At 57.4% G+C, this 22,146-nt stretch overlaps 2 protein-coding genes across 2 annotated transcripts; both read left to right on the top strand.

Annotated features, from left to right (window-relative positions):
• Positions 1-1,445: 1,445 nt before the first annotated feature.
• CLDND2 (claudin domain containing 2) lies at positions 1,446-2,955 on the top strand (the record flags this gene model as incomplete). Its single annotated transcript, XM_081106960.1, has 4 exons — positions 1,446-1,614; positions 1,947-2,084; positions 2,535-2,654; positions 2,882-2,955. 4 exons carry the CDS (start codon positions 1,446-1,448, stop codon positions 2,953-2,955), a joined length of 501 nt encoding a protein of 166 aa, XP_080963086.1.
• A 1,411-nt stretch (positions 2,956-4,366) lies between these two features.
• ETFB (electron transfer flavoprotein subunit beta) lies at positions 4,367-20,294 on the top strand. Its single transcript, XM_081106951.1, has 6 exons — positions 4,367-4,500; positions 14,391-14,549; positions 15,337-15,495; positions 17,382-17,444; positions 19,129-19,287; positions 20,083-20,294. The coding sequence occupies exons 1-6, from the start codon at positions 4,444-4,446 to the stop codon at positions 20,251-20,253; spliced, it is 768 nt and encodes a 255-aa protein (XP_080963077.1). The 5' UTR covers positions 4,367-4,443; the 3' UTR covers positions 20,254-20,294.
• Positions 20,295-22,146: the final 1,852 nt, after the last annotated feature.

Below are 22,146 nucleotides of genomic sequence, written 5' to 3'. Positions count from 1 at the left end.
GGGAGGTAACACAGGCCAGGGGACAGGCACAGCCCAGGAAGGATGTGGGACAAAGGGTGATGGTGTGGTGGGGGGTGGAGGTGAGCTCTCTGGGGAGAGGGTGTTTAGGGACTTCTTGAGGGCCAAGGAAAGGGAATCCAGGAGGAGGGATGCCGAGACGGAGGCATGAAAAGGCTGGAAGTGGGCTGTGGGGTGGGAGGGAGGAAATGAGAATGGAGTGGTGGGTGGGAGCCAGGACCCCTAAAACCACAGCTGACTTTCTCTCAAGGGGGTTGGGGAGCCAGGAGGAGAGCAGGGGCAATGTCAGCCCCCAGGGCCAGCAAGCCCTCTCTGAGGTCTCTGGAGAGGCCAAGAGGGAGAAAGGAGCTTGGCAAGGCTACCAACAGGTAGGACATGAGTGAGGATGAGGGCTGACAGGGAACAGGGCATGAAGTGGAAAGGAGGGAGGTAGCCAGAAAGATTCAGGGAGCAGGAGGACCCGGCCTTGGGGATCCAAGGGCTTTGTGGGGTGAAGAGCAAGAAGGGGGCAAGGACAGTGCCAAGCAGTGAGAGGGTGGGGTCATTCCTGGTTTGGTGGAGGATGCTGAGCTCAGGCGGGAGGTGTTGAGGGCGGGGAGATGGCCAGAAGCAGGTGAGGGCTCCAGGCCAAGGTTCGGGAGAGAGACCAGGGCTAGCGATGGAGTCTGGGATGGCCTCAGAGCATCGTGGCCACTGAAGCTGGTAGAAGGTACAGGATGCAGGGAGCAGGAAGGGCAGGAGCCTGGGTGGGGGGTCTGGAAGGGACTGTCAGATCTGGGGACCAGGAGTGCTGATGGGTCAAGGGTAGAGAAGTTTTAAGGAGGACGTGTTCTACCATGTCCTGGACCCCAGGCTCCATACAGACCTACCATCTGGCTTTGAGCTGCCCCTTTGCTGGGAGATGCCTGTGTGGACAGGTGGGTGGGTGGTTATCTCTTTAAATGGCCTCTGGGAGAGGGGGTTCTGGAACTCCTGCTGCCTCACAGAGCCTAACCCAGCCTCCCTTCCCCCACCCCCTCTGCACCTGCTTCCTGGAAGCCCTGGGAGCTGGCTGTGAGTCACACAAGTGGGGGTGTGGGGGGGTGTTGTGGGGAGCGCACTGGACAGGCCAAAGGGACATCCCACTGGGTGATGGAGGTCTCTGGAAGGTATGGGGGTTCCTGATCAGTGACTCCTGGGGGGACGGTCTCACTGTCCCAGGCAGTGATGCTGGGGGAAGGGCCTGCAGCATGGGGGGGAGGGAGGACCTGAAGGAGGACACCTCGAGGTCCCCAGAAGCAGTGGTCCCAGGCAGGGGTGTCAGGGCGGCCGGCTGGGACATGGAGAGACATCTGGGAGGGGCTCTCAGGGACCCTGGAGGGGGCCTGGGGGTGGGAGGGGTGTTGTCCAATCTAGGGGTATGTGGCTTCTGCAGCAGCCCCCCTGGCATGGGGGTGAAGCGGAGCCTTCAGTGCGGGGGCACCCTGCTGGGCATCTTGGCCAACATCTTCACGGTGCTCTCCACGGCCACCAACTACTGGATCCGCTTTCCCACGGGACACAGCGGCCTGTGGCAGGACTGTACCCAGGGCACCTGCTCTAATATGCCCTGCCAGTGTGAGGCCCAGGCCGTCCAGATGGTGTCAGCCCCCCAGCCCCCCCAGCCCCCACTATACAGACAGCCCCAGCACTGCCCACAGCGGGCCCCTCCCCTGACCCAACAGCTGGGCACACCCTGGGAGGCCCCCACCCCACCCCCTCCGCTCCAGCCTCAGATCTAGCTGCCCCTAGGTGACCGAGGCTACCACCAACATGACCACATCCCCTCATGACAACTTCCATGTCCCCCCTCCCCCCCCCGGACTCTGCTGCCAGCCCTGTGCCAGTGGGTGGGGGCGGTGGCCAGGGCGGCGCTGGCTGCTAGGGGCTGAGGCGGCGGCTCTCCCCAGTCATGCTGGAGGTGACCGGGGCGTGCATGGTGCTGGCGGCCGCCTTCAGCATCGTGGGCTTGGTGATGGCGCTGAGGATCCTGTGTCGGGAGGGCAACTCACCGGGCCGGACCACGATCACTGTCTTCTTCCTCTGCGGTGAGACAGGACCAGCCCCCCAGGCAGGGGACAGGGGCCCCCCATGGGTCTCGACTCAGGGCCTTGGAAAGGAGCCAAGGAGAGGGGCTGGCGACGCCAAGGATTCTGGGAACACAGCTGGAGAGGGTGGGGCTAGGGGCGGGACCCGGAGGAGGTGGGCGAGGACTTCTGCAGCTGAGCGGCCCGGAGGGGGCGTGGCCAGGACGGTGGGCGCTATCTGGGTGGGGCCTGGGTGCAGCCCCGCCCCTCCGGACCACACTTATATGGAGGGTGGGCGTGGTCAAGACGGTGGGCGGGATCTGGGTTGGGCCTGGGTGCAGCCCCCCCTCCTCCAGGCCACGCTCATCTGGCGGGTGGGCGTGGCCAGGACGGTGGGCGGGATCTGGGTTGGGCCTGGGTGCAGCCCCCCCTCCTCCAGGCCACGCTCATCTGGCGGGTGGGCGTGGCCAGGCCTCCTGGTGCTGATCGCTTTGACAGGCTACACCGTGAAGAATGCGCGGAAAAACGACGTCTTCTTCTCCTGGTCCTATTTTTTGGGGTGGATGGCTGTACCTTTCTATATTCTCGCGGGTAACTTGGACAGCGGGAAGGGGATGGAGGAGAATACACGGGGGGACCCTCCTCCCCGCACAGACTGCCCAGCCGCCCTTCCAGGAAACCCCACTCTGACCTCCCGGCTTTCATAGACCCGACAGAGATGCTCGAGGAGCCCCCCCCCCCCCAAAAAACCCCAGGCCCCTCCCGCCATCCGTCCCTGGGCCCACCCACTCCTCCCGCGCTGCTCTCCCTCCCGCCAGGCTTCTGCTTTCTGCTGGTGGACATGATCCTGCAGAGTACGGATGCCATCAGCGGGTTCCCGGTGTGCTTGTGACCGCAGCCGGCCTGGGGCAGAATAAAAGACCCGCTTAGCTTCCACCGCTGGCTCCGCCTGCCTTTCTGGGGATGCGAGGACACGGACACGGGCCACTTGCACACACGTGGGAACGTGGCAATGAAGAACATGGGGGCTCAGGACACGAGGGTCCATAGAGGTTCAGGGAGAACATAAGGACATGAACCTATAGAGCAGCGGTTCTCAACCTCTGGGTCACGACCCATTTGGGGGTCGAGCGACCCTTTCACAGGGGTCGCCTAAGAGCATCGGAAAACATATAATTACATATTGTTTTTCTGATTAATCACTATGCTTTATGTTCAATTTGTAACAATGAAAATACATCCTGCATATCAGATACTTATGATTCATAACAGTAGCAAAATTACAGTTATGAAGTAGCAACGAAAATAATTTTATGGTTGGGGGTCGCCACAACATGAGGAACTGTATTAAAGGGTCGCGGCATTAGGAAGGTTGAGAACCACTGCTATAGGGAATGTGGAGACACGAACATGGAGTGGACAAAGGACGCCGGGATGCGGCCGGAGCTGGTTTGGCACAGTGGATAGAGCGTCGGCCCGCGAATTGATGGGTCCCGGGTTCGATTCCGGTCCAGGGCACGGACCTCGGTTGCAGGCTAGATCTCCAGCCCAGGGCAGGGTCAGGGTGCGTGCGGGAGGCAACTGATCCATGTGTCTCTCTCGCATGATGTTTCTCTGTTTCTCCTCCTGCCCCTCGGGGGAGGATTAACAACAACAACAAAAAAGGCCCTAACCGGTTTGGCTCAGTGGATAGAGCGTGGGCTTGCGGACTGAAGGGTCCCAGGTTCGATTCCGGTCCAGGGCATGTACCTTGGTTGCAGGCACATCCCCAGTAGGGAGTGTGCAGGAGGCAGCTGATCGATGTTTCTAACTCTCTATCCCTCTCCCTTCCTCTATGTAAAATCAATAAAATATATTTTTAAAAAATGGAACATGGATGTGGCGGGGAACGGAGAACGGAGACACGGGGCGCATGGGCAGGATGTAGAGCAAACACGGGAGGATTCAGGGGCGTGGGGTGGGCGTGGGGACACTGGCGCTGCGACTTTGAGACGCGAGGAAGACACGGGGAACTGGGGCAGGGGTAGGTCGGAGGACGCGGGGGAAAACGGAGAACGCCTGGCGCCTCCCCCGCTCCGCTCCCTCCCCCGGGAGCGACCTTTCCCCTAGTTCCCGGCCACGCCCCCTTCCCAAGCCCTCGTCGCTTATCTCCGGGTTCCGCCTCTCCCTCTGGAATCCGCTTCCCATTGGTCCTCATCCGCTTGACACACCTCCCTCACTCCGGCCTTCCGATTGGTTCTTTGTTGGGGCGGAGGCGGGCACCGCAGAGGTGACTGGCTGGCGGCCCGGGCGCAGGCGCAGAGCAGGACGAGGGGGCGGGGCCTCACGGCCTAGGGCCGGGAGGGTGCGGCCTGACCCCGCAGGTGGCCGTGGCTGGAAGATGGCGGAGCTGCGCGCGCTGGTGGCTGTCAAGAGGGTCATCGACTTTGCCGTGAAGGTGACCGGGCCCCCCTCTCCCACCTCCCCGTGCCCCGCGGCCATGTGCTTCCGGGGTCACGAGCGCACCTTGTATGGGGGGGGGGTCTTCTCGTAACCTCTGATCTCTGCCCTCTCGCCCTCCACCCCCCCCCCCCGCCCCCTCAAACGTCAAAGTCACACCTGAGGGCACAGGTCCAGAGACGTGAGGTTCTGACAGCCGCTCGTACCTCCGGGGTTAGGACCCGATTTCTTTCCTCTGGTTCTGAACTCACTGCCTGAACAATTGCGTGCAGGGCGAGTGACTGCCTCTGTTTCTGACCCGCTGGTGGAGTCGAGCTCCTTGTTTAACACGCGGGGAAACTGAGGCACAGAGCGGCCCCTGGGCCGGGAAGGGGCGGAGCCGAGGTTCCCAGCCAGGGCTCTGCACACAAGCCACGCTGCCACCCGCCGGCGGCCTTGCAAACCCACGGACTGTATGCACCGCAGAGCGGGCATCGTGCTGCCCTGGAGCTCAGGCCAGGTGCCCAGGGAACCCAGATCTGTGCCACCTGCATAGCGGGAAGGCGGGAAAAGTGCTCCCTGCAGCCGAAAGCCAGTCGGATGAGTCGGTGGGATGGCTCACATCCTCCGTGAGACGGTTTGGGGGCGTCTCTGAGAGCCTGGCTTGTGCCCGGAGAGAGGCTGGTGTGGACAGAGGCCAATCAGACACACTGCCCCAGGCCACTGCCTTTCAGTGCTTGTCTAAACCTGATAAAGGGGTGACTGCCCACCCATGTCTGCCGCCTTCCCCCGCCAGCCCCGCCAGCAGACCGGGAGCCCACCTCTGTGTCCCCAGCATCACCTGCACAGGACCTGGTGTGCAAACTGGGGGCCCCCCACCAGGTTGGGGTGTGTTGTGTGAAAACGTCAGTGATGATAACAGCTCACATTTGGGGGATATTTACCTGTTCGCCAGGCAGCGTTCTAAGCCTTCGGCTGAGATGAACCCATGTCGTTCTTTCGACATCCTCTTTAGACAGTAGTCGGCAAACTCATGAGTCAACAGAGCCAAATACCAACAGTACAACGACTGAAATTTCTTTTGAGAGCCAAATTTTTTAAACTTAAACTATATAGGTAGGTACATTGTGATTAACTTAATGAGGGTACTCCTAAGGCTTAGAAAGAGCCACACTCAAGGGGCCAAAGAGCCGCATGTGGCTCGCGAGCCACAGTTTGCCGACCACGGCTCTAGACCAGCGGTTTTCAACCATGGTGCCAGGGCTCGCCGCTGTGCCGCAAGAATTGTTAAAACGTGCAATACCTGACTATGTAGTCAAGGGCACTGACCCCGTACCCCTTAGACTGCAAAAAAAAAAAAAAAAAAAAAATGACAGCAGCCAACACATCTGATGTGAATGAGTCCAAATTATACCAATTTTTTTTTTTTTTGTCAGATCGGCAAAAAGCATCATATATTTTGTGGTGGGCTGCACCACAAAACTTCTGGTGTGCCGTGAGATGAAAAAGATTGAAAATCGCTGCTCTGGATTTATTTATTTTTTTAAATATATTTTTATTTATTTCAGACATGAAGGGAGAGCTAGAGAGAGATAGAAACATCAATGATGAGAGAGGATCACTGATCGGCTGCCTCCTGCACGCCCCCTTCTGGGGATTGAGCCCACATCCCGGGCATGTGCCCTTGACTGGAATCGAACCCGGGATCCTTCATTCTGCAGGCTGACGCTCTATCCACTGAGCCACACCAGCTAGGGCTGCTCTAGATTTATTAAGCCCATTAGACAGGTGAGGAAACTGAGGCCCATGAAGGTTCCCTTACTTGCCGGCTGGGTAGCGACTGGCATTATTGAAACACAGGCGAGCCCTCCTCCAGCTGCCCTCCACCCATCCCACTCACAGCGCCCGACCTCCTGGACTCTCTGGCAGATGTGTGGGCCCCAGGCTTGTGGGGACTTGCTCCTCTCAGATTTCTGGGACTCGACTCTGCTGGTTCCCTCCCGCCTCCCTCTGATCCTTTGGGCTCTGTAGCGCCCCCGGGCCTCGGACCCAGCTCCTAGCCCTGGTCCCTGGCCTGAGATGCCTGGGGCCGTATCTGTCGCCCCAGCAGGCAGGCTCACAGTGGACTCAGCTGTGGGTCCCGGCATCGCCCAGCCTGGGGCCCTGCATGGGTGCCCCCGCTGTGTGTGCTGTGTGAGGGGAAACGTGCACCCTCCTGGTATCCGCTCCTGAGCTTTGCTGAAGTGTGGGTGCTGCCTGCCCCTCCCACAGTCCTGGGGCCCCCTCCCTGGCATCCTGTCTCGGAAGGGATGTGTCTGTTGATGTCCCTTTCTGAACAAATACATGATTCAAACACTGGCAACAACCGAATCACCGGGCCAGAGCCTGGCACCCCTCCTTCCCGCACCTCCCCCAGCCCATCAGCTCTCAGCCCCAGCCCCCTGCCCCCTCCATCTCCCTCTTCTCCATCCTGTTCCCTCTCCTCCGTCCTCATGGCCACAGCAGTTGAGGCCTCATCTTCTCCCACCTGGACCCTTGCCCCAGCCTCCTTCCCGGCTCCTGTCTCTCCCCTCCAGCCCGGACCCTCCCAGCCTCAGAGGTCTCCTTGCGCCTGGAGCTGCCCCGCCCCTCCAGTGGCCCAGCACCCTGAGGACAAAGCCCCCCCGCCCCCCTCAGCCTGGGGTTCAAGGCCCTGGTCCCCTGTTCAGCCATCCGCATCCCCCTGCCCCTCTCTCACCCTTTGTCCTTTCCCAACACAACAGGCTGCCTCTTGCCTTGGGCCCTCATCCCTGCTGTGCCTTCTGCCTGGGCACCTTCTACTTCACCCTCCAACCTCTGCTCCTCATGCCCCCTGCCTTGTCCTGCCTCACTCCGACCCGCTGTTACATCAACGCTTAGTGAATCGGGCACAGCCTCCTCCAGGAAGCCCCCCCGTCTCGCCTCCGCAGGCTATCTTGGTGCGCCCTTGGGTGCTTCTGCAGGCCCTGGGCTTCCCTTTCTTAGCCTCCCCACACTGAGCTGGGATCCTGTTTACCCAGGTGGCAGCCCCCCACCCCGGCAATTCGTTTCGGGGTGTGCCGGCTCTGACTCCCCTCTGTGTGCCCAGCCTCCCTCCATCACCTCCTTCCAGTCTTTGCTCAAATGGCACCTCTGAGAGGCCTTTCCTGGTCACCTACCTAAATCTCAGCCGCACAGTCCCGTCTGCTTCCTTGCTGAACCCTCCCCGCTGCCCCCCCCCGCCCCCCCGCTTTTATCACTTTGGAACCCACCAGGTAGTTTACAGGTTTCTTGCTCTAGTGACTGTCTCCCCTCCCAGGATGTGAGCTCCGGGTGGGGAGGAGGGTCTGCTGGTGCCGTCACTGATCCTGGTCAGACAGCGGGTGCACTGCCGGGAAGGTTCAGAGTGGAGACTCCGAGCCTGGCACCCTGGGTCTGCGTCCTGCTGTGTGGCCTTTGGGGAGTCGCTCAGCCTCTCTGAGCCTCATTCTCCTCCTCTGTACAACAGGGATAATGATAGTACTTCCTTTACTGCCAGCCGGTGGCCCGTAGACCACTGGAGGCCCGTGAGGTCCGAAAGGTTGGCGGCTGCTGCTTTATTGGGTTGTAGTGGAGGTGAAATAAGCTCTTCAGTGCCCGGCACGCGGTTACGTGTCGGCTAGCACTCAGTGATATTGTTATTGTTGGCAGTAATAGCGATGGAAGTTTATTTAGTCACTTATTCAAAGCATAACAAATGCTCTGCTCAGTGTGAATGTGGGTGTCTGTGTGTCTGGCTGTCTATGAGTGTGTCGGTCTCTGATGTCTGTGTGTGTCTGTGTCTGTGACTGTCTATGTGTGTGGCTGTGTCTATGTGTGTCTGTGTCTCTGTGTGTATGTGTGTGTGTCTGTGGCTGTCTATAAGTATGTGTGTCTCTGTGCCTGTGTGTCTCTGTGTGTGTATCTGTGGTTGTCTATGTGTGTGTTTGTCTCTGAAGTCTGTCTGTGTGTGTGTCTGTGTGTGTGTCTGTGTCTCTGTGTCTATGAGTGTGTGTGTTTCTGTGTCTCTGTGTGTGTGTCTCTGGCAGTCTGTGAGTGTGTCTCTGTGTCTGTGTGTGTGAGTGTGTCTGTCCCTGTGTGTGTGTCCCTGTGTCTGTGTCTCTGGCAGTCTGTGAATGTGTCTGTCCCTGTGTCTGTGTGTGTCTGTGTCTCTGGCAGTCTGTGAATGTGTCTGTCCCTGTGTCTGTGTGTGTCTGTGTCTCTGGCAGTCTGTGAATGTGTCTGTCCCTGTGTCTGTGTGTGTCTGTGTCTCTGGCAGTCTGTGAATGTGTCTGTCCCTGTGTCTGTGTGTGTCTGTGTCTCTGGCAGTCTGTGAGTGTGCCTGTCTCTGTGTCTGTGTGTGTGAGTGTGTCTGTGTCTCTGTGTGTGTGTCTCTGGCAGTCTGTGAGTGTGCCTGTGTGTGTCTGTCTCTGTGTCTGTGTGTGAGTGTGTCTGTGTCTCTGTGTGTCTGTCCCTGTGTCTGTGTGTGTGTGTCTCTGTGTCTGTGTGTGTGAGTGTGTCTGTGTCTCTGTGTGTGTGTCTCTGGCAGTCTGTGAGTGTGCCTGTGTGTGTCTGTCTCTGTGTCTGTGTGTGAGTGTGTCTGTGTCTCTGTGTGTCTGTCCCTGTGTCTGTGTGTGTCTGTGTCTCTGGCAGTCTGTGTGTGTGTGTCTCTGTGTCTGTGTGTGAGTGTGTCTGTGTCTCTGTGTGTGTGTCTCTGGCAGTCTGTGAGTGTGCCTGTCTCTGTGTCTGTGTGTGAGTGTGTCTGTGTCTCTGTGTGTGTGTCTCTGGCAGTCTGTGAGTGTGCCTGTCTCTGTGTCTGTGTGTGAGTGTGTCTGTATCTCTGTGTGTGTGTCTGGGGTATTAATAGGCATTTGGCAACCCACTAACCCCGACTTCTGGCCGAGGACATTTTCCATGAGGCTGAGGAAGCCTAACCTCTAGGGCTTCCAAGGCCAAGGAGAGGCTGGAGCCCTCTGTGCTCATGATTCGCTCTCCATTTCCTGAAAGAGGACCCTCCAAAGAATGGAAATTCGGGGCCCCCCGAACCCGTTTCCGTCTCTGGGCCTGACCCTGACCAGCCACGCCTTCTCTCGGTTCTGGGAGCACGTGGCGTTGCCTCCGTCCCCTCGTCCCTCCTGCTCTGGGCATGGCGGGCACCTCCCTGTCCCTCCGGCCGCACGTGCCGCCTCGTGGGGGACGTGAGCTTTCTTCGTCTGCCCCCACACGTCCCGCTGGCGGGCCTCAGAGCGCGGACCGCTGCCTGGGCGCTTGGCTGCTGTCCTAGCCTGCTGGCCGCCGTCTCCCCGTCTGGCGTGGGCTGTCCTGCTTGCTGCGTCCTGGTCCCTCTGAGCCCCCCTGAAGCCCCAGGTCACGCCCAGCGACGCTCGTGGTGGAAGAGTCTGGAGGACAGAACCGACCAGAAGCCCTTGAACCGTGGCCAGGGCTCAGGAGGGGCTGTCGGCAATCACTTGGTAGAAACCCGCTTGGAGCCCTGGCCAGTTTGGCAAAGTGGATAGAGCATCGGCCTGTGGACTGAAGGGTCCCGGGATCGATTCTGGTCAAGGGCACATGCCCGGGTTGGGGGCTCGATCCCCAATAGGGGGTGTGCGGGAGGCAGCTGATCCATGATTCTCTCTCATCATTGATATTTCTATCTCTTCCTATCCCTTCCTCTCTGAAATCAATAAAAGTACATTTTAAAAAATCAGTTGGTAAAAACCTGCTTGGATACAGTGGGCAAGGAATAAAGGGCCGACTCTCCCACCCCTGTGGGCAGGCACCCTTGGCAGCCTGGAGGGTCGCAGGTGCCCAAGTGGACTCGGGGTTAGACGCCAGTGCCGCCACTTCCTTGCTGTGTGGCCTTGGGCAGGGCGCGTGGCCTGTCTGTGCCTCAGTGGCCCCGTCTGTCAAGTGAGGATGGTGATGGCAGGAACCAGGCTCCTGGGGTCCTAGGAGAGTTAAATGAGGTGCTGCCTGGCTCAGGGCAGTTTCTGTTGAAGGTCCGTATGCTGCTCCTTTAAGAGAAAGACTGGAAATTTCATGCTGAATCGCACCCCTCAATGTATAAACCATCAGGATTTTCTGTATCCTCGCCTGAGGATATGTTCATTGATTTGAGAGAGAGATGAAGGGAGCGACAGAGAAAGAGAATCATCAATGAGAGAGAGAAAACCATCGATCGGTTGCCTCCCATGAGCACCCTGACCCGGGATCAAACCCGAAACCTAGACATGTGCCCTGACCGGAAATCGAACCTGCAGCCTTTCGGTGTATAGGACGACACTCTAACCCACTGAGCCAAGTGTTTCCTGGCTTATGTAATTTGACTAAACAGTGTTGCTTTACAATATATTTATTTATTTATTTATTTATTAAATTGATTGGGGTGACATTGGTCAGCATGAGCATATAGGTTTCAGGTGTGGGCTTCTGTGTTACAGGATCTGTATGTAGTACCATGTGCCCAAAGCCAGATCTTCTCCATTTCCCCATCCCCTTCCCTCTGGCAATCACCGCTCTGCTGTCTGCGTTTGCGACTTTCAGTTTTATATCCCACGTGTGAGTGAAATCATGTGGTTCGTAGCTTTTTCTGACCGACTTATGTCACTTAGCATCGTCCACCCAGGTTGTTGCAAATGGCGCTGTCTCATCCTTCCTTGGGGCTGAGCAGTACTCCATTGTGCCTATGTCCACGTCTTCGTCACCCAGTCCTCTGTGGCGGACACTGGTTGTTTCCATGTCTTGGCCGCCGTGACTAATGCTGCAGTGAACAATGCTGCATAAATGCGAATACATTTCGAGTTTTTCGGGTATATACCCAGGAGAGGGATTGCTGGGTCGTATGGTAGCTCTCGTCTTAATCTTTTGAGGATAAACAGTGTTTTTGTTTTATTTTATTTTATCTTTTGTTAATCCTCACCTGAGGGTATTTTTCCATTGATTTTTAGAGAGAGTGGAAGAGAGACACACAGAGAGAAACATCAGTGGGGGAGAGACACACATTGATTGGTTGCCTCCTACACAAGGCTGGGCATCAAGCCTGCAACTGAGGCATGTGCCCTTGACCAGAATCGAACCAGGGACCCTTCAGTCCATGGGCCGACGCTCTACCCACTGAGCCAAACCGGCCAAGGCTAAACAGTGTTTGTGAAGCTGGAAGTCAACTTGAGCTTAAAAGATCTTCCCGGAGGAGGTGAGCTGGTCCCTCCCTCCTCGGAGTCAGGGGCCTGGACAGGGTCCTGCCACAGCAAGGGGCGGGCGTGGGCCCCTCCACCAGCCCCCCAGCTCCCGGCACAGTGCGGGGGGGGGGGGCTGCTTTCCTGTTTAGAGTGGAAACTCCTCTCTTCTCTTTAATTTTGTTCATGAAAGAGAGGGATTTTGTAATAAGTGTTTGAACAGCCTGGCCAGTGTGGCTCAATGGTTGAGTGTCCACCTATGAACCAGGAGGTCCCGGTCAGGGCACAAGCCTGGTTGCGGGCTCGATCCCCAGTGGGGCGTGCAGGAGGCAGCCGGTCAATGATTCTCTCTCATCGTGGATGTTTCTCTCTCTCTCCCCCTCTCCCTTCCTCCTCTCTGAAAAAAAAAACATAGTGAACAGACAGGAGCAGATTCTAACATAACTCTCATTGCATGTCCGTAGTCATTCGCTAACAAGTGTTAACCGTGCACCTGCCATGGACCAGGCACCATCTAGGCCAAACCAGACAGACACCCATCCCGATCCTCGGGGAGTTGGCATTCCGGTGGGAAGAAGATAGGTCAGACATTCTGAGTGCAGTGTATGGCATATGTTGGCTGGCCAGTGCCATCAAAAGAGCTAACCAGATAAGGGGGGGTGGGGAGAGTTGGGAGGGTGCATTTTACTTTAAAGCAATATGTTTTTTATAGATTTTAGAGAGAGATGGAAACATTGACTGGCTGCCTCCTGCACCAGGATCGAGCCCACAGCCAGGACATGTGCCCTGGAATCTCTGTGCGTGGGATGGCGCTGAACCAGCTGAGCCACACCGGCCCGGGTGGGAAGGTGCATTTCGAATAGGATGGGTGAGAGGAGCCAGGGGAACGTGTGGGGGGTTTGGGGGAGTATGTGCCATGTCCTTAGCACAGGTGCTTGTGAAACAAAACAAAACAAAACAAAACACATGGATTCGGCACCTGGTTTTTGCTCCAGTTGCGTTTCTTGAGAGTAAATTCATCCAGTTCTGACATGTGAGCCTTACTTTTGGAGTTAAAATGACTTTTTAAAAACGAGTTCTATTATGATAGAACATAATAGTTGCCCCTTTTCTCTTTTTCCTCCTCATCCCACATCTCTGCTTCTGCCCACCCCCCAGCCCCAGAGAGGAAGCTGTAGGGAAGCAGTGAGAGTCCCGGGGTCCCCCGCTGGGCGGGGACCTGCGTGGGCCAAGCCTTTGGGGGCGGCCACCTGGGAGGAGAGGGGCAGGTCCCAGCTGTGTGGTGCAGGCTCCCCAGCCTGGCCCCTTGGGCATCTCACCGGCTTCTTGAACACCCTGAGCCTAGAGCCCAGGCAGCATCATCCCCGCTGTGCTCATGTCCCACCAGAACCCCAAGGGTGTCCTGCTGGACTCCTCTTTCTCACCCCACCAAGTCCTACCTACAAGGACCCTCTGGCCCATCCTCCTCTCCACTCGACTGTCAAGGCCACCAGAGCCACCGTCATCTCGTATTTCAATGGCTCACAGCCGCCCAGTGGTCTCCCCACTTCAGCTCCTGCCATTTTCCCAGTTTTCTCCATCGAGAACCCAGACGCGTCCTGGCAGTGGGCTCAGTGGTTAGAGCACCAACCCGTGCCTCGAAGGGCCATGGGTTCGATTCCCAGGTCGTGGGTTTGATGCCCCGTCAAGAGCACGTACATGGGTTGCAGGTTTGATCCCCAACCCCAGTCAGGGCGTGTGCAGGAGGCAACTAATTGATGTGTCTCTCTAACATCAATGTTTCTCTCTCTCCCCCTCCCTCCCTTCCACTCTCTCTAAAAAAATTAATGGAAAAAATATCCTCTGGGGAGGATTAACAAAAAAAAAGAAAGGGAGAGAGAAACCAGATGACCTGTGCAGCCCAGGGCCAGGCACACAGTTGGGGCTCAGCGAGGACCTGCCCTGTGAGGATAGGTTTGCCCTGCCCCACCCCCACCTTAGCCTGTGTGGCAGAGCGGCCCTTGAAGCAGGTGCTTTTCAAACCAGATCGTGACCGTGCGTTGATCATGAAGTCCCTGTCGAGGGCTGGCATTAAGAGAAACAGAATAGCCCTGGCCAATGTGGTCAGTTGGTTGGGCGCCGTCTGTGTACCGAAAGGTCGCCGGTTCGATTCCTGGTCAGGACATAGGCCTGGGTTTTGGGCTTGATCCCTGGCAGGGGGTGTGCAGGAGGCACCTGGTTGATGTTGCACTCTCACATCGATGCTTCTCTCGCTCTCCTCCCTTCCTCTCTCGCTAAAAATCAATAAAAAAAAAAAAAAAAAGAATAGAAAATGTCCCCGTATAGTGTATAGAGTGAAGGTAAGTACTGTCCACCGAACCTCACGCTGCAGTGGTATTTATATTTACATGTGAACACATGTGTGTGCTTGCAACACCCTTGGGGGTATCATCAAATGCGTGTCTCACTGTGGGTGATGATACGACGGAGAAACCCTCGTTCAGGCCCAAGGAGCAGCGACGAGTCAGCTGTCCCTGTGTCAGGGCGGGTCTGAGTGAGAGGGTGAGAGGGCGGCCCTTCACCCGCCTGCGAATTCTAACCCCGTCTGTCCCTGGAGACCTGGGACCCCGGGCAAGGCCTTGCCCCTCTCCAGGCCCCCGTGATCCCCATCCAGCCTGTGCGAGGGTGGGTGCCGTGGCCCTGACCCCTGACCCTGTCCCTTCCCCTCCTGGCTGCACAGATCCGAGTGAAGCCTGACAAGACGGGCGTGGTCACCGATGGCGTGAAGCACTCCATGAACCCCTTCTGCGAGATCGCCGTGGAGGAGGCCGTGCGGCTCAAGGAGAAGAAGCTGGTGAAGGAGGTCATTGCTGTCAGCTGCGGGCCCAGCCAGTGCCAGGTGCCAGGCCCGGGAGGGGTGCTCCGCCCAGACCCCTGGGTCTGAGGGAGGAGGGGCTGGGGGCCTGGACCCCTGGGTCTGAGGGAGGAGGGGCTGGGGGCCTGGACTCCTGGGTCTGAGGGAGGAGGGGCTGGGGGCCTGGACCCCTGGGTCTGAGGGAGGAGGGGCTGGGGGCCTGGACTCCTGGGTCTGAGGGAGGAGGGGCTGGGGGCCTGGACCCCTGGGTCTGAGGGAGGAGGGGCTGGGGGCCTGGACCCCTGGGTCTGAGGGAGGAGGGGCTGGGGGCCTGGGCTCCTGGGTCTGAGGGAGGAGGGGCTGGGGGCCTGGATCCTTGGGTCTGAGGGAGGAGGGGGTGGGGGCCTGGACCCCTGGGTCTGAGGGAGGAGGGGCCGGGGGCCTGGACTCCTGGGTCTGAGGGAGGAGGGGCCGGGGGCCTGGACCCCTGGGTCTGAGGGAGGAGGGGCTGAGGGCCTGGACCCCTGTGTCTGAGGGAGGAGGGGCTGGGGGCCGGGATTCCTGGGTCTGAGGGAGGAGGGGCTGGGGGCCTGGACTCCTGGGTCTGAGGGAGGAGGGGCTGGGGGCCTAGACTCCTGGGTCTGAGGGAGGAGGGGCTGGGGGCCTGGATCCTTGGGTCTGAGGGAGGAGGGGGTGGGGGCCTGGACCCCTGGGTCTGAGGGAGGAGGGGGTGGGGGCCTGGACTCCTGGGTCTGAGGGAGGAGGGGCTGGGATCAGGCTCCTGGATCCCCCTGGTGCAAGAAGCCAAGTCAAGCCCCTTCTCTCCTCCCAGGAGACCCTCCGCACTGCCCTGGCCATGGGCGCAGACCGAGGCATCCATGTGGAGGTGCCGGCTGCAGAGGCCGAGCGCCTGGGTCCCCTGCAGGTGGCCCGGGTCCTGGCCAAACTGGCAGAGAAGGAGAAGGTGGGCCTGGTGCTGCTGGGCAAGCAGGTGGGTGTTCCAGCCCCTCCCCGGTCCCTGTGTACCTGACTGGGTGTGGGGAGTCCTGAGGGGGGAGGCAGGTGACTCAGCCCCGGGTTCGTGGGTCCCAGGCCCAGCAGCCTGCGACTTGGCTCTCCCTGCTCCAGAGCTTGAGCAGGAAGGGCAGGGTCACTGTGGGCCTCGGAAGGTCCCCGTAGGGTCCTATGGGGTGGGATCAGAACGCTGGAGGCCTGGGCCACGGCCCATGGGACAGAGCAGAGACTGATGTGCTAGAGGGACAGGGCCTGGAGGGAGGAGGGAGGAGGGAGGGACTGTGCATGGTGGACTTGGAGGGTGGGGCATCCACATGGGTTCTGACTGAGGCCTGGGCTTGAACAGAGACCTGAGGCCTTCGAGGGCACCCAGGAGCCTTGGGGGCTCTATGAGCACAGGGCGGGGGGCTGTGGAGGGGGGGGCCGCTGTGGTGCAGAGAAACCCCATGAGGAATGGCCTGGAAGGGGAGAGACTGGAGGCCAGGGGTTTGGAGGTGGGGGGGGGGGGTGGGCTCTGGGGTGAGAACTCAACTAGAACCTTCCCCAGCACACAGCATCCCAGGAGAGCCTTCCTCGGGGTCGGCCTCCCCACCCCATCCCATCTGGACAGACATGGTGCTCACCCAGGGGAAGGGTCGAGGGGGGCCTTCAGAACAGCCTCAGACAGACAGGAGCCGGACGGGGAAAGCATGAGGCTGAGAAAGAAGGTCAGAGACATCGAGGTGAGGTGGTCGCAGAGACCCACGGGAGGCTCAGAGGTAGAGCTGGGGTCCCCAAGGGGGGAGACCAGCATTCCAGAGGGCCAGCTCAGCCTGGGGCAAGGGCAGACTGATGGGTCCAGTTAGGTTACTGGGTGTCCTGCCCAAGCCAGGCAGTCGAGAGCAGAGAGAGATGACAGCAGGGGAGCCAGAGTACAAATCAGGAAACTGAGGCAGGAGGTCTCACCAGAGAAGAGGCCAAAAAGGCACGGTCTGGGTGGGACTGGGTGGGGCTGGTGGGGCTCGGGTGTCACACCAGCTCCCCAGGTAACGGGTGCTGGTGGCATGGCCTGTTGAAGCTTCCTGCATCTGCTGGTGGGGCTCAGACTCGATGCCCTGCTTGTCCTGCATGTCAGGGACAGCTCCTGGGGCCCGGGCCTCCTGCTGGGGACCTGCTGGATGAACTGGCCGGGATGCTCTTTGCTGTGGGTGGCAGAATCACAGCTCAGACCGGCTTCAGCCAAAAAGTGACCTTATTAGCTCACGTGAGGAGAGCTTCAGGCACAGCGTGATCCAGGTCAGCCTGTGCTCCAGATTCTGTTCTTCTGTCTTGGCTTCACTCTCTGCACCTCCAGGCTTACCTCCCGCCAACCCAGTGACCACAGCAGAAACAAGAGCCTCTTTCCCAAGGGCTCCAGCAAAACTCTCAGGGCTGACTCTCCATTGGTCCAGCTGGAGTCCTGCATTCATCCCGGAGCCAATCACTGGAGTCAGGGACAGAATGTTCTCATTGGCCCAGATCCCATTCATTCAGCTCCCCAGTGTGGCCCTCCCAGGGCCTGGCGCACAGGAGGGTTCTGTGAATATTTAGGTGGGGCCTTGGGGATACCAGGCGCCTCTGTCTCTGGGCCCAGTTGAGGGGATGGGATCACTCTAGACCTGGAATCAGCAAACCTGGAATCAGACAACAATTTGGTAAATAAAGTTTTATTGGAACACCCACACATCCATCCGTTTATACAGACCCGCGATGTCTATGGCTGCTCAGGCACTACAGCAGCGGAGCTGAGACGCTGGGACAGAGAACACACCCCTGTTGCAGACAAAGGCCCCGATAGGGCGTGAGAAGCCCCCTTGTCATACGATCTTCTCTTTCCCCACTCAGGCCATTGATGATGACTGCAACCAGACGGGGCAGATGACTGCTGGATTTCTGGACTGGCCACAGGTGGGTGAGGCTGGGGTGGGGAGCGCCTGCTGCGGGCCAGGCCCGGGGGGGTCAGAGCATGGTCACCCTTGTCCCTGCCCTTTCAGGGGGAGGCAGAGGTAAAGTAGGACAGCTGCTCCCGCGGGCAGGCAGGGGGAGTGCCCAGCCAGGACACCTGGCCTCGTCTGCTCCTCAGCCACACCAACTCGTCCCTGCTCAGGGCCTTTGCACTTGCTGTTCCCTCCGCCTGGAACACGGCCCCCTGAGATTATCTGTGTTTTTCACTGCCCCCTTCAGTCGAGAGCTCTCAGATATCACCTCTTCCGAGAAGCCTTCCTTGCCCACTCTCTATGAGATACTCATGCCCCCTCCAAACTCCAGATTCCCCAGTCTCCGCCTCTGCCAGTCCAACAGAAATGCAAGCCACAGACGCAATTTAAAATTTTTCATAGCCACATTAAAAAAGTGCAAAGAGCCCTGGCAGGTGTAGCTCAGTGGATAGAGTGTGGGCCTGTGGACTGAAGGGTCCTGGGTTCAATTCCAGTCAAGGGCACATACCCGGGTTGCGGGCTCGATCCCCAGTAGGGGGCATGCAGGAGACAGCCAATCAATGATTCTCTCTCGTCATATGTTTCTCTCTCTCCCCCTCCCTTCCTCTCTGAAGTCAATAAAGATAAGTTAAAAAAAAAAGTTCAAAGAAGCTGGCAAAATTAATTTTAATGATATTGTATTTAACCCAATATATCTTAAATGTCATTTCAACATGTAATCAATATAAAAAATATTGAACTATTTTGGATTCTTTTTAAAAACTTTTTTATTTCTATATTTTTATTTTACTTTTCAATTACAGTTTATATTCAGTATTATTTTGTAGTAGTTTCAAGTGTACAGCATAGTGGTTAGCTAATCATATATTTTACAAAGTGATCCCCCTGATATTTCAAGTACCCACCTGACACCGTACATAGTTATTACAATACTAGAGGCCCGGTGCACGAAATTCGTTCACTGTAGAGGGGGTCCCTCAGCCCGGCCTGCGCCCTCTTGCAGTCCAGAACCCCTCAGGGGTTCGCGCCTAAGCTGGCAGTCAGACATCCCTCTCGCAGTCCAGGGCTCTTGCAGTCTGGGACCCCTTGCTCCTTACCACCTGCCTGCAGTGGGGGCAGGAGAGGCTTCTGCCACTGCCACTGTGCTCGCCAGCCGTGAGCCCGGCTTCTGGCTGAATGGCGCTCCCCCTGCATTGAGAGTCTGCCCCTGGTGGTCAGTGCACATCATAGCGACCGGTCATTCCACAGTTCGGTTGATTTGCATATTAGGGTTTTATTATATAGGATTGATTTCAGAGAGGAATAGAGAGGGAGAGTTAGAAACTAAATTAATGGTTAGAGAGAATCAGTGATTGGCTGACTCCTGCATGCCCCCTATTGGGTATTGAGCCGGCAACCCAGGCATGTGCCCTGACCGGAATCGAACAGGTGACTTCCGGTTCATGGGTCGACGCTCAACCACTGAGCCATGCCTGCTGCCCCCATCCACCCCCCTGTATTTGAACTTGATGTCTATAGATCACCTTGCAGGATGCTTCCTCTTCTGCTGTCATTCATTCGTGCCTCTGCTGCACTCCGCAGAGTAGCCTATGGAGGACTGCGCGGGGCCTGCCCTGAGTTAATCTGCCCACTCCCCCTACGCTGTCTCTCCCCAGGGCACCTTTGCCTCCCAGTTGACACTGGAAGGGGACAAGTTGAAAGTGGAGCGGGAGGTTGATGGGGGCCTGGAGACCGTGCGCCTGAAGATGCCTGCTGTGGTGACCGCTGACCTGCGGCTCAATGAGCCCCGATATGCCACGTTGCCAAACATCATGGTGAGCACCTGGCAGAGGGGTCACGGGGGCCTGGGGATGGGTGAGTGCTATAGGCCCTGTGCCTCCCTGGTGTTCAGATGGGAGGAAACAGGATCCAAGGGACATCTCATCCAAAGGAAGGGATCACTGGCCATTTGGCTAACAGAGAGAGTCCACTGGGTCCTCTGTGCCAAGAATGAGAGCGCTCATGGGGCTGTTGGCTAACAGGAAGGGCTTGCTGTTTATCTCAGCCAATAAAAGGCTTGATCAGACAATCAAGAGGGTTCCCCTTATCATTACAACCAATAGGAACAGTTCATTCTGGAATCCTAGCCAAATGAGGAGGCTTTATTGGGTCATCTCAGCTAGTGGGGAGAGTTCAGGGGTCATCTTGGCAGGTAGGATGGACTCAATGAGTCATCTTAGCCAATAGGGAGATTTCAGTGGGTCATCTCATCCAGTAAGATGGATTCATTGAGTCATGTCAGCCAATAGGCTGAGTTTAATGGATCAGTTTGGCCAAAAGTCCAATGAGTTATTACTGCCAGAGGGTGAGTTTGCCAGTCCATTTGAGCCAGTGAGGCTGTTGACTGAAGGAGGACTCGCGCAATAGGAGGGCTTCCCAGGTCATCCCAGCCAACAGGAGCTGTCTGCGCCAGGTGTGGCCCTGTAAGAGGTCGCATGTGTCCTGGCCAGGGGCAGGTCCAGAAGGATTCAGCCAATGGGAGTCGTTCAGCGGATGTGGCACCCATGGGGGCTGCAGGAGGGTGGGCAGGGGGCTCGGCAGCTTTGTGATCTGTGGCTTCCTGCACGTAGAAAGCCAAGAAGAAGAAGATCGAGGTGCTCAAGGCCGGGGACCTGGGCGTGGACCTGACCTCCAAGCTCACTGTGGTGAGTGTGGAGGACCCACCCCAGCGCACGGCTGGCGTCAAGGTGGAGACCACGGAGGACCTGGTGGCCAAGCTGAAGGAGATCGGGCGGATTTGAGCCCCGTCCGTGAAACTTGGCAATAAAACTATGACTCTCGCCGTCTGTCTCTGTTACCTCATTCCATGGACACCCATTCCTTGATTCATTCAACAAACATTTACTTAGTTTTTCTGTGTGCCAGGCCCTGTGCTGGGCAACGCAGGAGACCCAGGTGAGTCACGTCCAGTCCCTGCCCTTGAGATGCTTCCATGTTGAAGGGGGATGGACGTGGGCACAGGCAACCATGAGGTGGAATGCTGGGCGCTGTATGTGCAGGCACTGGGGGCCCACCTGGGGCATCCGAGCAGGCCTGTGGGGTTAAAGAGACTCCCAGTGTGGTGGCATCTAAGTTGAGTCTTGAAAGAGAAATACCAGTGAGGTGGGGTGGGGGGTAAGAAGGGCTTTCATCCGCAAGGTGTTTGCTGTGGGCTCCTGGGTGCCAGGCCCCTGCCCAGACTTGGGACCCAAGAGGGGAGGAGGCCAGAAGCTCCGATTCTGGTTGGGGAGACAGACAAGCAAGAGATGATCAAAACCTGGTGTGGGGAAGAGCTGGGACCTGGAGTCGGCCTTAGTGACTCTCACTTTCACACTTACCAGCTGTGAGATCGTGAGTTACTTCCCGTCTCTGAGCCTCAGTCTATTCCAGGGGTCCCCAAACTTTTCAAACAGGGGGCCAGTTCACTGTCCCTCAGACCGTTGGAGGGCCAGGATATAGTTTAAAAAAAAAACTATGAACAAATGCCTATGCACACTGCACATATCTTATTTTGAAGTAAAAAAACAAAACTTCAAAAAAAAAAAAAAAAGGGCTCTCCTAACTTCAAAAAAAAGGCCCTACTAACTGCAAAATAAAAAAAAAAAAATAGACCTCCTAACTTCAACAAAAAATAAATCCTAACTTGTTCTTACCTCGGTCCTCAGGCAGCACAGGCTCTGCACAGGCAAGCTCGTGACTCGTCCGATCACACCCGAGACTGAGAGAAGGAGGGGAGTCGGAGAGTGCTGCGCACATTCCACACATGGGCACTGCGGGCCGGGACGAGCTGCATGTGGCCCGCGGGGCGTAGTTTGAGGACCCCTGGTCTATTCATTTGGCCTATTGAGACAGTAAGAGCTTCATGCAGGGGTTACAGGCCTGGGCCTGGATCCCGAGGCCCTGGGTTCAGATCCTGCCCAATCCCCGTCTCCGGGAGAACCTTGGACAACTTCCTACTCTCTAAGCCTGAGTTTCTTCCTCCATCAGGTGCAGTTAGTGACAGTCGGGCTTTCTGTTGCTCGGTGGCGTAACCCAACGATCCTTTCTTTTGTTCATAAACCTGAGATTTGAGCTTGGCAGGAACAGCTGGCTTCTCTTCTATGGCTCAGATAGGGCCAGAGGAACGACATCCAAGATGGATCTATCACAGGCTTGCGAGCCTGCTATTCACTAGGGGCCATTACTCCTCTCCATGTGGCTGCTTGAGCTTCCTCACAGCATGGCGGCTGGGCTCCCAGCAGGAGTGTTTCACGATGCAGGAAGTGGAATACGCCAGTCTCTTGAGGCCTTGGTGCAGAAACACGGGGCCACTCTCACTGTACTCTCTTGGTCTAGAGCAGCGGTTCTCAACCTGTGGGTCGCGACCCCTTTGGGGGTCGAACGACCCTTTCACAGGGGTCGCCTAAGACCATTGGAATACACATATATAATTACATATTGTTTTTGTGATGAATCACTTATGCTTTAATTATGTTCAATTTGTAACAATGAAATTGGGGGTCACCACAACATGAGGAACTGTATTAAAGGGTCGGGGCATTAGGAAGGTTGAGAACCACTGGTCTAGAGGTCAGAGAGCCTACCCAGAGGCAAGGGGAGGGGCCCGAGACCCTACTCCTTAATGGGAGGAGGGTTGAATTTGCGACTGTCTTTAC

This window comes from Myotis nattereri (genome assembly GCF_964212035.1).
Source record: "Myotis nattereri genome assembly, chromosome: 15".
NCBI lineage: Eukaryota > Metazoa > Chordata > Mammalia > Chiroptera > Vespertilionidae > Myotis > Myotis nattereri.
Note: the sequence above shows the minus strand (reverse complement) of the source record. Positions and strands in the feature narration are given on the sequence as shown.